This window comes from Eublepharis macularius, chromosome 12 (genome assembly GCF_028583425.1).
Source record: "Eublepharis macularius isolate TG4126 chromosome 12, MPM_Emac_v1.0, whole genome shotgun sequence".
In the NCBI taxonomy this organism is placed as follows: domain Eukaryota; kingdom Metazoa; phylum Chordata; class Lepidosauria; order Squamata; family Eublepharidae; genus Eublepharis; species Eublepharis macularius.
Genome location: NC_072801.1, coordinates 38,791,911 through 38,807,874, shown reverse-complemented (window position 1 = coordinate 38,807,874; position 15,964 = coordinate 38,791,911). Strand labels below are relative to the sequence as shown.

At 43.1% G+C, this 15,964-nt stretch overlaps 1 protein-coding gene across 1 annotated transcript; it reads left to right on the top strand.

Annotated features, from left to right (window-relative positions):
* Nucleotides 1-3,923: 3,923 nt before the first annotated feature.
* Nucleotides 3,924-15,057, top strand: LOC129338255 (keratin, type I cytoskeletal 24-like). Its single transcript, XM_054992329.1, has 8 exons — nt 3,924-4,522; nt 5,824-5,906; nt 6,080-6,236; nt 9,348-9,509; nt 9,601-9,726; nt 10,540-10,757; nt 12,845-12,912; nt 14,718-15,057. Exons 1-8 carry the CDS (start codon nt 4,016-4,018, stop codon nt 14,819-14,821), a joined length of 1,425 nt encoding a protein of 474 aa, XP_054848304.1. The 5' UTR covers nt 3,924-4,015; the 3' UTR covers nt 14,822-15,057.
* Nucleotides 15,058-15,964: the final 907 nt, after the last annotated feature.

The following is a 15,964-nucleotide window of genomic DNA, read 5'->3' as shown; positions in this document are numbered from 1 at the left end:
AATGAGAAACGTACATAAAATGAATCCAAGCAGAGCAAGCAAATCATCTGTCTTCCTGGTATACAACAGTATTCAGGGTCAATGAGAGATCTCAGACTTTCTTCAGCAGCACAGATCGTAACTCAGCACGCTACAGGTCAAATGGTGACAGAATGCTTTGTAATGCCATGCCAACTTGACATCTGCAACCATGACAAATGCTTCAAACCACTGGTTTGTTGCAAGGCACAATACTTTGCAGGCTTCCGAAAAAAGGCTTCCACTGCCATTTGCTCTGCAGTTCTCTGAACTGGAAAATGAGCTCAGTATGCAGCGAAAGGAAAAGAACCATAACAAAAGAGGCAGTGGGCAAATGAATGCGCATGTAGCTGATTCTCACTTGCACTGAGGGAAAGAGCAAGTGGGAAACAGCGAAGGCAGCAAGGAGAAGAAAAGTCCTCTGATGGGAGTCTTGCCCAAGCGATCCTCAAACTCTGGAGCTAGTACTGGTCCGAATCGATGAGCACTGGACAAGAAGAAATGCACACGGTAAATTGATCAAAAACTACAGAGATTCCATCTATCCATTAAGCATTCCTCTTTCACACTATATAGTAGGATTCTGACCCATTCTGACATTACAGGCAGATAGGGATACCATACCCCTGGTGGGACGCAGGATCCCTCACCCCCACCCCTCACACCCTGCCCCCACTTACCTTGCTGGTGGGGGGGTGCACCTTCTGTGTGCACTCCCCTGCGGTGCTGCGTGCTCCCGTGCACAGCAGCCACCTGGATCGGCCCAATTTGGCCTGGATTGGGGCCGCTGCGGAGCGCAGGAGTGTTCCTGCCCTCTGCAGCAGCTCAAAACAGGCCCAATCCAGGCCAAAATGGGCCCGAAATGAGCCCGTTTTGGCACAGATTGGGCCCATTTTGGGTCACTGCAGAGGGCAGGAGCGCTCCACAGCGACTCAAAACGGGCCCGATCCATGCCAAAATGGGCCCCAAACGAGCCTGTTTTGGTGCGGATCAGGCCCATTTGGAATCACTGCGGAGGGCAGGAGCGCTCCACAGCGGCTCAAAATGGGCCCAATCCGTGCCAAAATGGGCCCAAAATGAGCCAGTTTTGGCACGGATTGGGCCCATTTTGGGCCGCTGCGGAGGGCAGGAGTGCTCCTGCCTTCTGCAACTGCCCCGATCCAAGCCCCTGTGGAGCGTGGGCGTGCTCCGGGGGGGGTGCTGCATGATGATGTCACTTCCCGGACATCACTCCCCCCCCCCGAAAGGTGAGTGCCAGGCCCCAATCCCCCTACCAGGAGGTTGAGGGGGCCTGGCAACCCTACAAGCAGAGTAAACTCTTCAGGATTGAGATTTATTTTTCAGTCTAATAGAAGTCTTGCTCCTAAATATATAATCCTGTATCCTAGAAATCTGTTTTTTGCTTCTTTCAGCATTGAAAAAATTCGTGGCAATTTGAGTCAAATAGGCAATGTTTTGAAATGTTTAAAAACTGCTTTAAAGGGTTGTGCAAATTGGGGGTTTAAGGCCATTTAATCAGAGCTAGTGTGCTGCATAGTTCGACTACAGTGGTCTCTAGTACCCCAGTCTTTCTGTTGGCAGACTAAACCCAACTCACCTTCTAAATGTAGTTATTATGTATAAGAGATCAGAGAAACAGGATTTTTAAAAAATAACTTTTATTCTCTACCAGGGATGGTAGAATTAAGGGCGTTCGGTAATGAGGTGTAAAATTATTTACAGATAACACACATAGGTTTTGCTGGACACATTAAGTCAACGTTCTCAATGTCAATGCTTGGGTGCACAGAACAGTTAACAGCCAAACTTGTATACTTCAGGCGATTATGGTCTTTTCCCCAAACCACAGGATTCTTGCAAATGTGAGCTTTTTCCTGAAACTACAAATTTATTAGCCAGTTTCCCTCAGAAACTGGGCTCTGAGACAACTTCAGTCTCTTCCTCAAGCATTCACTATGCTGACCTGCTTTATCATAACAGCCTCTGAGACTTCCAAAGTCTCCTGAGAAAGGATTACGAGTCTACACTTTTCTAAGCACAAATCCTCTCTTGAAACATTTTCGGATATAGTCTGCTTGCACTTAAAACAGACTCTGAGACCGGTTCTCTCCCAACTAACATTCTGGAATGCAAACCCTATTCTGATATGAGCAAACTCTGTAGCAGCTTTTTCTCTCTCACCCCACCCCCACGCATTTTAGCTTCCTCAACCAGCCATGGGCCAATTCATTATTAGCTGCTCTGCACACTCAAACACCAAATAAGCAGACGGGATTGGAGACTGACAAAAAGGGGCAGGACCTCTGCCCATCAGTCACAAAGGCCAAATCTCCCTGTTTGCTAAATTGCAAAATGATGTTTGCAACTGAAAGCACAGCAGTCAAACATTTTGAGTTCCTGCTCCTTCCTCTTTAAAAATATGAGCCCCTCCCTTTCCCCCTTGATTTTCCCTTTTTCTTTATCTCAGCTCTACTTTGTGCAAATGCAACCCATCAATCAGTCCCACAACAGGGAAAAAAATTAATACATAAGGTAGTGCCACACTCAGCATAAGACAAAAGGGAGAAAATATTTTAAAGCAAGTGTCTGTCAGTCTAGACAAGTCACGTACTGTTCAATTGGAAAAAGGTACTGGGTCATGTTTCTTAGTCCCTTTATTAATAAGCTCCTTTGACCAAAGGCCTTGAGCATACATGGTTCTTAGTATTTGTCAATCCCATACACATTTGGCAGTGTATGGTTGGAAAAAGTGAAAATTGGCCAAATTACACAGCAGCTCAAAATGTGCAAAATCTTCACTAGGTTTAGTACTATTCCAAATGTTTTGTAAGCCATGTGCAACCACAGTGCACTGAAAAATGGAGGATCAGTAGGTGGCTTTGAGTAAGCCACTCCTCTCAGCCCCAGCTCGCCAGCCACATTGTGAGGATAATAATAATACTAACTTGTTCACCGCTCTGAGTGGGGAACTAATCTGTTTAGAACAGCAGGATATAAGTACAGTTGTTACGAGGATGATTATTAAATAAGTTCTCACAGGGAAAGCTGAAGTTGTGGCCTAAAAGAGGATCTAACATTCTCAAATGAAGAACAGAGAGAAATAAAGGAGATGCAGCCACAATATGCATGCTTTGCTCTTGCAAATGAAGAGTATATTTACTGTAGACTTTTGCTAAATCATTGATTGTAAAAATATGCTGAAATATATATATATCATCACCAGAGTTTTATTACTACTAATAAATATGAATTAACTTGTCTGCTTCTAAATAGCAGTTTAAACAGGAATTCTTTGCTTTGCTAATCCAAACTCCCACTTCTCATCACCTCCTAGGACTTGCAAAGACAGGCTGAATATCTAATGAAAAATACAGAGTTAACATCAAACGTGTTTAATCATCATCCAAGAAGTAATGAATAAATCAGGCAAATTGCAACTTTGAGCCAAACAATGACAGGGGATTTAAGATCTCTTTTTCTGCTACATTAAAAAAAATACCCCCCACACTTCAGAGTATAGAGTATGTGCTGTTCGTACGTGTCACTTGAAGCTTGGCAAGGGTTATGCCTGGAGGCTTGAAATGTTGAAAAGAATGTAATATAGCCAAAGTTAAAAGAAAGAGAGGAAAAGGGAAAAAATGGCTTGCTCATCAAAATGTTAAAGATAAAAGGGAAAGCAAAATAGATTTGGCTTCTCTCCATGTTCTTCCATCCAGAATTTGGGCATAACAAATAGCCCAGAGATACATACTTTTGCAGAACTGAACTTGGTAACATCAGTTTTTAATTAGACAAAATGATTATCTCATTACAGATATTAAGGCAGTAACTTGGCAAAAGAAACATTTTGCAGTGATGGGGCGGAAATGATACACTCTGTTAACGGTATATAAACACTGAAAACCCACCGAAGCGATGCACTCTTTCTGATCAGCTTGCCTTGCTGGGACAGGACAGGACAGGACAGGACAGAGGCCACACTTCTTGCTCAAACACCATGGCTCTTTCTGTTCTCACATCAGGCTCTTCCCGACAGCTTTCCTCATACAGTCTTGGAGGTGGTGGTGGAGGATCGGTCAGATTATCTAGTGGCGCAGGGTTCAGTGGTGGTTCCAACTTTGCTGGGGGTTATGGAGCAGGAAGCCTTGTTGGGGGGTATGGAGGTGGCCTTGGTGGGGGATACGGAGGTGGCCTTGGTGGGGGATATGGAGGTGGCCTTGGATACGGAGGTGGCCTTGGTGGGGGCCTGGGTAGCAGCTTTGCTGGTGGCTTTGCTAGTGGCTTTGGAGGGGGAGATGGCGGTCTCCTAACTGGTGATGAGAAGCAAACTATGCAGAATCTCAATGACCGCCTTGCCAACTACCTGGGCAAAGTACATGCTCTTGAAGAGGCAAATGCAGAACTTGAACGCAAAATTAAGGAATGGTATGCAAAATACAGCACTCCTGACACTGACAGAGACTACAGCAAATACTTCAGAATGATTGAAGATCTACGGAATCAAGTAAGTAACCTAAAATACCCTGACTTTAATCTTCAGATGTTATGCTAATGTATAACTTGGTATCTATACCATTTCATAATTCTTCTGCTTTACAATACTGAAGAGTCAATTGGTAAAATTTTCACAACTCCAGGTAACCGTTACTCTCAGAGGTAATAGGAGTAACACTTCTCACTGCTAGGGCAGAGTCACCATCAGGCATTTGAAAATTAATAAATAAAAGAAAATGTTGATCTCTAGACAAGTGCACTGCTCACACTCATGTTAAATATTTTTGTAAAGTAATTAAATGTAAAAATAGCTAATAATCACACATTTTATTTAATGAGAGGCAGCAAATCCCAGATAAATGTGAAATTTTAGTGATTACACTCCATTCCACATTTGAGTGTTACATTTGTACAAAACATACAATACAAAATTGTTAGCACACAATCAGTTACCTTGACAATTGACATATTGTTACTTTATCCTAAGAGAAAAACCTTCTTTTCCCACATGTGAAGCTTACAGACAAGCTGCCCATGAACGGTAGCAGCTCTTTAAGGTCAAAGGGAGAGGTCTGTCCCTCCAGCTCTTTTATTTGTAATCCTTTTCATTGGAGATGTCAAGGGCAGGAGTCTTCTTCATGCAAAGCACGTGCTTTATGACTGAACTATGACACTTCATGCAACACAAGTGAATCCAGTGTATTTTTAATACTGTAAAATAAATGGTCTGCCTCTCCATGGAAAATCTGAGGGATGTTTCTTGTCAGAGCTGCCAGAGTTAGATTTGGTTGCACTGTGAGAATGGAAAGGAAAGAAATGGAGGGATTTTGAATAGCACGCCCCTCTGGAATCTCACTGGAGGGGCTGTTTGTGTTTTTTGCTGCTGCAGATTCCCTCCATAGAGCCATCTCTGTTTTGACATCTACACCACCAAAAACTCCAGCAAATTTAACTGTGAAATCCTATGCACAGTTACTCTATGCTCAGCCCCTTGCAATTAGTGCTACTCCAGTCTAAGCCCAACGAAATCGGTGAAGTCCCTTTCTTTCTCCTCCCCATTCTAACAATAGCTTTTAAAGGATTTTCAGTATGATTTCACTGTATTATTTTGGTGTAAAATGTCCAGGATGCCAAATATTGCTGGGGTGGGGAAGCTATGTAAGTTGCTGTTGCTAAAAATGAAGTACACAAAGAGAATACTATAAATAAAGTAAATAAAGAAATAAAATCCAGAATATATACAAATTAATGATGATAATAACAATACCCTGTCTAGGAATCACTGCAACAAGATTTTGTGTTTCATTATAGATAGCTGCAGCGACTATTGAGAATGCCAGGATCGTTTTGCAAGTCGACAATGCTCGACTGGCAGCTGATGATTTCAAACTTAAGTAAGTACCAAAGTCCTGGCAAGGACAAGGAAATGAAATCTCCCCTCCTGTACATCTCTTCCTCCACCTTGGCAAGAAGCAAAAACCTAACATATAATTGCCCTTGATTTTAAATGCATGTGATTTGCAGTCAGTATATTCTGCCAATGTGATTCCTGCATTCCCTTTAAAAGGTATGAAAACGAGTTGTTCCTACATCAGAGTGTGGAAAGTGACATCAATGGCTTGCGGAGAGTCTTGGATGACTTAACCATGAACAGGTCTGACCTAGAACTGCAGATTGAAAACCTGAATGAGGAGCTTGCCTATCTCAAGAAAAACCACGAAGAGGTAGGAAAAAACTCTTTATTTCAAAGCTACTATGCCACACCTTAGAGAGGAAGAGGTATACATTTTGGACCTTGGAGAGAATGGCAAAGTATTTACATAATGTTTTGCAATTCCATTGTAACAAGTTGCAGTCTCTCTAAAAACTGTTTGATCCATTCTGTTCCGTAGTTTTATTTTTTAAAAAACAAGGAAACTATTGACGGTTGCCTCACTAATGTACATCCTACTTCAGAAACCTGTGCAAGACAAGCCACTACAGAAGGAAGGAACACAGCATGCGAATATGAGACTTTTGCAATGTGGAATGGTGATGGGGAAGGGGGCAGTGCTAAGGAAGTGAACCTTGCTGGGAGAATGAGGGTGTGCCACAAGCAGGGCTTTTTTCCAGCTGGAACGCAGTGGAACGGAGTTCCGGAACCTCTTGAAAATGGTCACATGGCTGATGGCCCCGCCCCCTGATCTCCAGACAGAGGGGAGTTTAGATTGCCCTCCGCGCAATCTAAACTCCCCTCTGTCTGGAGATCAGGGGGCGGGGCCACCAGCCATGTGACCATTTTCTCCGTGGGCAAGCCACTGAGAGTTCCGCCACCTCTTTTCCCAGAAAAAAAAGCCCTGGCCACAAGTATACCAACTTGTGTCTCTTTTCTTTAGCTGAATGCTTATGGGCATGAGTGCCTCCAAATCCCAGCAGTACTGGGAAAGGGAGCCATCCTCTTTGGTTTCAGAGCATTTCCCCTTCACTAATGGAATGTCCTATGGGATCTTAAAGCCAAGCAGGACTCACCATGGTCTGCCTTCCTCTTTTTACTGCTCTGCCCGGGAATGAGCGAGTGATGAAAACTTGCATCCTTTTTAAAGGATGGGAACGCTTAGATCATTCTAAAACAATAAAAGATAAATTTATGTTGAGAAAGGATTAGCAAATAATTAGGAAAATTCAGGAAGTTTGGCTTCCTGAATTTCTCTTAATATAAAATTTATCATTCAACAAAAGGATAAGAAAAAAATCAGCAGGCCTCTGGAGAGGTGACATATAAATTTTCCGGATGAATAAAGGATATGATATCACCACATTTCAAGTAAAGCTTTATTTTAAAATGTTTTTTTAAAAATTAAATGTACTACTCAATACAACCTACATTTGCAACTATATAAATATGTAATCTATATAGAAATCTTAAGAATTCCAATTTCACCACCTTTATTTCAAAACCTTTATTTTTATCCCTTCAAATAAAAATCCCATAATGTCAGGTGTATCTGCCATCTAGTGGTCAAATGCGAGAAGAGAGAGACAGATTTGAACTGAATTCCACTTCCTCGTATAGCCAACCTGCTAATAAAGGTGGAGTTCAGCTGCTATTGTCCAAAAATGCCCTGCCATAATCTTTTTGACTCATCACACTCCATCCTTCCCATCCACCTTCACCCATTCAACTTCTCACAACTTGGAGTGAAGACAGATCTCTGCGAAATGCAAAAACTTCCCACACAAGGAAGAGTTGAGAGTTATATGATTGTGTGTGTATAGAATTTGTTCGCAGTGTTTTCTATGTATGTATGTCTACATACCATGGAAGTAGAATTTGTGATGATACTAATGAATTAATAATTTCTTCTCATATGTGAGATGCCATTACAACAATTTTCTAATACAGGCAACTGAAGTGTAATTCAACAATTTATTTGTAACAGCATTATAGTCCAGTTTTTTCAAAAAGATTCAATGTGAATAACCATATGCCCCTCCCACATGTTCAAGTTCCATTCCTATGCTGCCTTAAAAAACCCTGAAAAACAAAAATCACAAAACCTATGCACCCTTGCACAGATTGTTTTCCTTCCAATGGATGGGATTTCATGTGCTAGCGCCAATGAGTTAGATCAGGGTACCCCAATGTGGCACTCATGAGCACCATGGCTTTTGCCAGTACTTCCTTTGGCACCCACTGATCTTTTCAGAAAGTGGGTAGGGCCATTGTAAAGCAGGGCTTGTTATTTTCTGCCCTCGTTCAAATGAAAGGGGACCAGGAAAACTGATAAGCACCTGGGCTTTCCTGAGCCAGCATGTGGTTTTATTCCCCCTTCAAGCTTTCCTTCTTCCAAGGAGATGTGGGGAGGGAGGTATTTGGCACCAACTCCTGCAGATGCCATTTTGGGGTGGCACAAACCACTCCCTCTCAAAATTCCAAAGGTGCCTACAAGCTCAAAAAGGAGGGGGATCCTAGTAGCTTTTCCTCTTGATCTCACTCATTTCTCTCCTCACAGTGTCCTGCACAGCTTTCATCCATGCCAGTATCACAATCCCTGTCATAACCTTTTTGGTTGTCAAAAGGGAAACCTCCATCTTCTTTTGCTTGCAGAAAAGCTTGTAGGGCCCAATTCAATGAATCCCATCTCCTAAATGAGACATTTTATGACAACCATTGTGGTGTAGTGGTTAGAGTGTTGGACAAGGATCTGGGGCCCCAAGTTTTGAATCCCTACTCTGCCATGGAAGCTTGATGGGTGATCTTGGGCCAGTCACTCAGCCTAATCTATCTGACAGAGTTATTATGGTGATTAAAAGGAGAAGGATGTAAGCCACCTTGGGCACCCTTTGGGGGAAAAGGTCGGCAATAAATAAATAATAAATAATAATTTTCTTTGGTTGTTGGAGGTTTTCCGGGCTGTATTGCCGTGGTCTTGGCATTGTAGTTCCTGACGTTTCGCCAGCAGCTGTGGCTGGCATCTTCAGAGGTGTAGCACCAAAAGACAGAGATCTCTCAGTGTCCCTGAGACACTGAGAGATCTCTGTCTTTTGGTGCTACACCTCTGAAGATGCCAGCCACAGCTGCTGGCGAAACGTCAGGAACTACAATGCCAAGACCACGGCAATACAGCCCGGAAAACCCCCAACAACCATTGTTCTCCGGCCGTGAAAGCCTTCGACAATACATCAATAATTTTCTTTCATCAGACTCCTCACTTAGCAGAAGAGAGTCACTGGATACATCCCAATGTAATTTGCAGATGAAACCTCCTGTTCTTAATAGATTGTCATTTAATGGTCAGTAATCTGGTGGCCAGTAACAACCATGCCAAAAATCTATTGGGCTTCTCTTTCTGCAGGAACTGAAGAGCTTCCGAGGGCTGGCTAGTGGCGACGTCAATGTAGAAATGGACGCTGCACCAGGAATTGACTTGACTAAGCTACTAAATGACATGAGATCCCAATATGAACAACTTGCAGAGAAGAATCGTCGAGAGGCAGAAGAACAGTTCAACAAACAGGCAAGGAAGCAGCCTAACCCAAAACACACAGAAAATGCTCCGATTAACTAATCTGCTAAAATGCTTCATCTGTTTGGCTGTCCTCTCTCAGGTCGGAGCTCTGAGGCAAGAGATATCTGCCAATGTGGATCAACTGAGCTCAAGCAAGAGTGAAATCACGGATCTGAAGCGGACTCTGCAAGCGCTGGAACTGGAGTTGCAGGCCCAACTTGCCATGGTAGGTAGATATTCAAAACAGTAAAGAAGGAACTGTGAACATTATGCTACTGTAGTCTGGAGGGAGGGGAGCCAATTCACACAATTATTTTTGATGTGATTAATTATATTTAGCATTGTTTTACAAATATTTCCCATATATGATGGATTGGTAATACGGTATCTCTTGATGTGATCCATATTTTGAAAGCTCTCTGGGAGATTCTGAATCTTCATCTCAAGTTGTGCAGGAGACACATTGGAGCATTTGCATCAAGCCAACATAGGAACTGTCATATAAAACAGCAAGATTCAAGTGCAGTAGCACCTTAAAGACCAACACGATTACCACAGCATAAGCTTTCAAGAATCAAAGCTCCCTTCCTCAGAAACCTGGTTCTATAAAGTATCTGATGAAGAGAGCTTTGATCTCGGAAGTTTATACCTTGGAAATCTTGTGGGCCTTTAAGGTGCTGTTGCACCTTAACTTGCTCTTCTGCTGTGGACTAACACAAGGACCCACCTGAAATCATAAATCATAAAAAAAATGGTCATTCATTGCCCAAAGAGGGATAGGAGAGGAAAACAGAACATTTACAAAATGGAGGGAAGCAGCAAGGAAGAAAGCGAAAAGCGAAACTTAAAAGGGTGACAAGGCAAGCCACAACTTTTAATAACATCTAAATATGCAATGGAAATTTCCTGTTGGAAGGATTTAAAATTATTCGTTTCAATTAAGATGTTTACTTTCTTTAGTGAAGTATTCCTCTGTCTGTATTCACTAATTGGTGTGATATCATTTCCCTCCACCTTCCCCTTGACTGTTACATGACAGAAACAATCCCTTGAAGGCACTTTGGCAGAAACAGAAAGGAATTACTGTGACCAGCTTGGCCAAATACAGGGTCAGATCGGTAGCTTAGAAGAACAGCTTCTGCAGCTTCGATCTGAAATGGAGGGCCAGAACATAGAATATCAGCAGCTTCTTGGCATCAAGACACGACTGGAGAGGGAAATTGAAACCTACCGCCGCCTACTGGATGGAGAAGGGGGGTAAGGAAGAGATTTCATATGCTACTGAAGACTCTACCATGTCAGTTAACAGATTTGTCCAGAAAACATATCATTTGATTGTGACAAGATTTCTCTCCTCTGCTGCAACAGATTTCTGTTCCTATTTAACTGACGGGTATTAAACAATATCACTTGTGACTTCTGTAGAAATACAGATAGACCACATCAGTGTGGATGTGGTCAAAGAAGAAACCAAAATATTTTTAAAAATGTCAAATCAATCAATTTATTTCTATACGGATATAATGTAAAGTATCAAACTTCCCCAATTTTAAAACATTCTAAAATATTAAATACAAACCCACCAAACCAGAACTAATCCACTGCTCTGTTTCTTTCTACCTTCTACCCACTCCAAAGAGAATAAAAAAGTGGCCCTTCTAACCCAGCATCCAGGGCCGGATCTAGGGGGCCAGGGGGGTAGTCTGCCCCCGGCGCCGCCAGGGAGGGGGCGCCGGGAGCAGCTCCCAGCTGCCGGAGTGCGCAGGCAGCAGCGCGGGCAGCCTCACAGCCCCCTGCACTGCTTTTGCCTGCCCTGGAGGGCAGGGAGTGCGCGGCAAGCTGGCTGCCCCCTGTCCTGCGGGGCTGGCGAAAGCAGCGCGGGGGGGGCACTGCCTTTTGTCTGCCGTGGAGGGCAGGGGGTGCACGGCAAGCCGGCCGCCCCCTGTCCTCTCCTGCGGGGCAGGTGAAAGCAGCGCGGGCGGCTGCGAGGCCCCCCGCGCCATTCGCCTGCAGGGAGGCGAATGGGGCGGGCGGCTTCTCAGCCCCGCACGCTGCTTCCGTCCGCCCTGCATGATGACGTCACCAAAGTGCAGGGAGGCAGTCAGCCAAGGGTAAATACAAAATAGAAGACTCTTTCCACAGAGCACTACCCTATCCCAAGTCAGATCCCTTAACATTCTTCCATGTCTATATTAATGTTCCAGTTATATGACCCATATTATTCTCAACATCACACAGATTTCACCCAATAGTCAAATCTGTATCCCAAATTAAATTCTGGAGCTTGCTAAATCTCACTATAAGGCAAGATCCACAGATCCACTTGCATGTTATGGATACCACGACCTTCACTGAAATCAGTTTGAATCTTTCCATCCGTTCATTCATTTGAGAACACACTCTACATTCGGGCACATCTACATATATGCTAAAGGGCAAGATCTAGGATTTCAGATCAGCTTTTGGCAAACATTTTACATTTGTAGAGAAGCAACAAACCCAGAGGAGATTGAGACCGTAACTACTAGACCTGCCACCCAAGTATGGTCTACATAAAGCCTAATGTATATGCAAAGCATGTACAGCTTGCAGACGCATAAGCTCTCTGAGGACCTTCAAATCAACATGTAGGCTGATTGTGCACAGTGTTTGCATACACATAGACTCAGAACAGGATTTGCAGCCCAGCGATGATGGTGGCCAAGGGGAGTGGGGAGCACAGCGACAAACGAACACCACATGTTTTTCTGGACTAAAAACAGCCACAACTTTATTACAGTTATGAGGAGCACTGGCAATGCATAGGGGTTGGATCGCAAGTATTGGGTGACCCACTTGCCAGCCTATGTCTGTCAGTCCCCCCAGACTACCACAGGGGGGGACCAAGGAGAGGCAGCCAGAGGTGGGGATCACGTGGGTATATGCCCCTGTGTGATTCCCCTGGCACCTGGGAGTGAATATACCCCGGCATCCCCCGAGTTGCGCATGCACCACCATAATTCTCTCCCAAGATTCCTTATAGGAATCCCCTTACTGGGGAGACTGGGCATGCAGGCCCCACCTTCCCGCCCAGGTAACTCTGGGGGCTGTGGTTTCAGATAAACACACAGAGATCAGGAGCAAGGTTGGTGGGCTCGATCCTGTCCTGTCCCCCCTTCCCAAGTGAATCTGGAATAATTGCATATGGTTATAAATGATCCCCATTAGTCCAATTCAAACACAACTCTGAACAGATTATCAAATCACATTAAACACGTTGTTATAATCATTCTACACCCACTTATTAAAAAGCAAAGAATAGCACTACTGGTTTCAAACCCATGTGTGTGGCTTGTTTTTAACAGTATTTCTGGATCGGGAGGCTACGGATCTGCAAGCTATGGTTCTACGTTTTCAGGAGGCTCTGGCAAAGGTAATTATAAAGATATACAGAGAACATCTTAGCCAGTTGTTTAATATCAGTATTGAAACTCATCATCCACCAATACCATGTCTCTGTTCTATGAGGCACACATCACAACATCTAACCTACAGACCTCTGGGTTCAAAGGCTGCTTCTGCCCAGTTCCCTCTTAACCACAGTAAGTTGCCACTTATCATCCTGGGTGCCATATGGCATTTTTCCCACTTCCCCCCCTTTTTTTTAACCGTTTCCTCCCTAACCCTAATCCTAACCCTACTATCTTGGAAGATGCCCTGATGAAATGAAATTATTCTGAAATTATCTTTAAGGTTGTGTTCTAGATATATCTTGAGTTTCACCGCCCACTATACTTTCACAACTCAAGCATCTCAGCTGCCTGTCTAAGCATTGGGTTTGTCCCCTACGTCCTAACTTAAAATCACTGGAAGAATATGATTTTTGCCAACTTTAAACTGTCTGGCTTTTTATAAGTGATACTGTAACTGTTCTGACTAATTTTAATTTCAGTTCATCTTCAACACTATGTGTCTTCCCCCGAACAAATTATCTAGAGGCATAAATTTTTTTTGCACATGGTGCTTAAAAGTTAATATGCTTGACACCAACAAATAATTTACTAGCCTAACAGGGCACAACTAGACATGATGTGGCAAGAGCCAAACCAGGTCTTGACAATACCAGAGCAGGGGCAGCAGGATGAACCCGTTGCTTTTCTCCCTGAAACTATTCCTCGTTTGCTGTTTCATTCATTTATTTACAGTGCAATCCAACCTTCTATTTCCAATGAACTTGTTAGCACTGCACCGTTTGAATTTTTTTTAAAAATCACACCCTTGCTCCAAATAGCTCAGGGCAACATACATGACTCTCCCTTCCTCCATCATACCTTCAAAACAGATACTTTAGACTTGGGCAAAGCATGCAGGCCTCTGGATCAGGACCATGGTGAAGGGAGAGGGCTTCAGCAGTTTTCCTGACCTGAAACAGCCCAGGGGTCACTGGGAGGCTGCACATATACTGACGGTGTCCATATACTGATGATATCCCCCCAATGGGACAAATAGCACCTCCAAGCCATTCTTGATTGGGAGGAAGGCTAAAGACCCTTCTCTTCCTGTGCCATGGTTCCAGCACAAATCAGGGCCCAGTTTACCCTGGAAATAAGGTTCCTTGAACCCTGATGTGTGACTGTTTAAGTCAAAGTCAGGTTGGAAGAACCCAGACACTAATCAAGTAACTTGTAGTTTGAGAATGACTGGCCCAAGATCATCAAGCAGGTATCGCAGCAAGCAAGGACTTGAATCAGGTGTCCCATTAAGGATTATTTTCAATCAAGGGGATAACTGGTACACCATAGCAATTTCAGAAAGGAAAGAAAGAGGGGAGGGGTTCAGCTCCCCCTTCAATGCACCCGTAGTGTATTTTAAAAACCCTACCCCACTTGATAGAGAACTGACTCACGCATCTGCCACTAGCCCTGTTTCAGCACTGTGTTCAGATTTATGCTTGTTTTGAAATTTCTGCAGTCGTACTTTATTGTATTGCTTATTGAATGTACCAGCCTTTGATTGGATTAACTTACACTGTGCAATTCACCTTGCGGCTCAGTGAGAAAAGTAGAATATAAATAACAAACCAGCAAAGAAAATGACTAGTTAGGCCCTCTCTATGTTAAAGTTTAATAATAATAGCCTGCTTCTGCAAGAACAGTAAAATACATATAATGGAAGAAAAGGCAATAATCTATTTTAAGCACCTATGTAATCTTATCCCTTTCTAAAATTTATTTACAGAGTCCACGAAAACCAGAATGGTTAAGACAATTGTAGAGGAAGTGGTTGACGGCAGGGTCGTCTCATCCCAGGTCAAAACAGTCGAAGAGAAACCAACTAAGTAACATTAGGAGAGTGCGAAAAGGTCCTTTCTTGTAATTCTTGTCCCAGCAAAGAAACACCTCTCAGGAACTTCAAGAATTACACAAGAAAATAATTTCTTTTTTTTTAAGCCTTTTTCCCTAGAAGTTTGTCTCTTCTTCCCACTTGTCTTTAAGCAAACCTTGAAACTGCATTCTGAAATTCTTCTCTCCTATAGTTGGAGGTAGTTCAATAAACCTTTACTGTTTGCATATTACAAGTGCTCAGCTGCATTCACTGTTCTCATCCACACACAGGAACAATGATTTCTGAGATACCATCACAGACACCCCTTACCTGCTCCAGCTACATTTGACCCCAAGAGAACACATTTGCCAGGACTTCAAATGCAACTAAGCAGATGCTTGTAACAAACCCCTCACACAGGTCCCTATTGGTACAAGCAGGCATGTTTACTAATTAGGGTTGCCAACTCCAGTTTGGAAAATCCCTGGAGATCTGAGGTTGGAGCCTGTGGGGAGCAGAGGGACCTCAGCAGGGTATAATGCCATAAAGTCCCTCCCTCAAAGCAGCCATTTTCTCCATGGAAACTGATCTCTGAAGTCTAGAGATCTATTGTAATGTTTCTGTTGTAAACACAATTGACCTGGAGGCTGGAAACCATTTTTACTACTGATATCACATGTGCTCTCATGCAATCAGTATTTGCTAGTAAAAGATAGAAACAGGCAAACGTTCTGCAAGAGGAACAAACTGTATCACCAAATACTACCATTACTCTCTTAACCATAAAGGTTTTCTAAGCTAATTAAGAACTGAATTAATAATTTCTGCAGCAGAATGTTATACTTACATCACTGGTGTCCCAATGATCAGTGCAAATCCTAAGGAGGAAAGATGTTTCTGAAAGCACATGGTAACATGTTGGAAAGCAGTACTTAGCGCTCTATTGTGACAAGCTTGTATATACATTATATATACACACACCTATAATTTAAAAGGTATACTTCACATTCTCAGCCACTACTCTCAAAGCGATTACCAGCTACCTAATTTAAAACAAATTAAAATACAAATACAGGTACTAATAAAAATATCAATGATTTACAAGGCCATATAATCCAAGCATAACCGGGGGTGTGGCGGGTGGAGTCCAAGCATAAAAC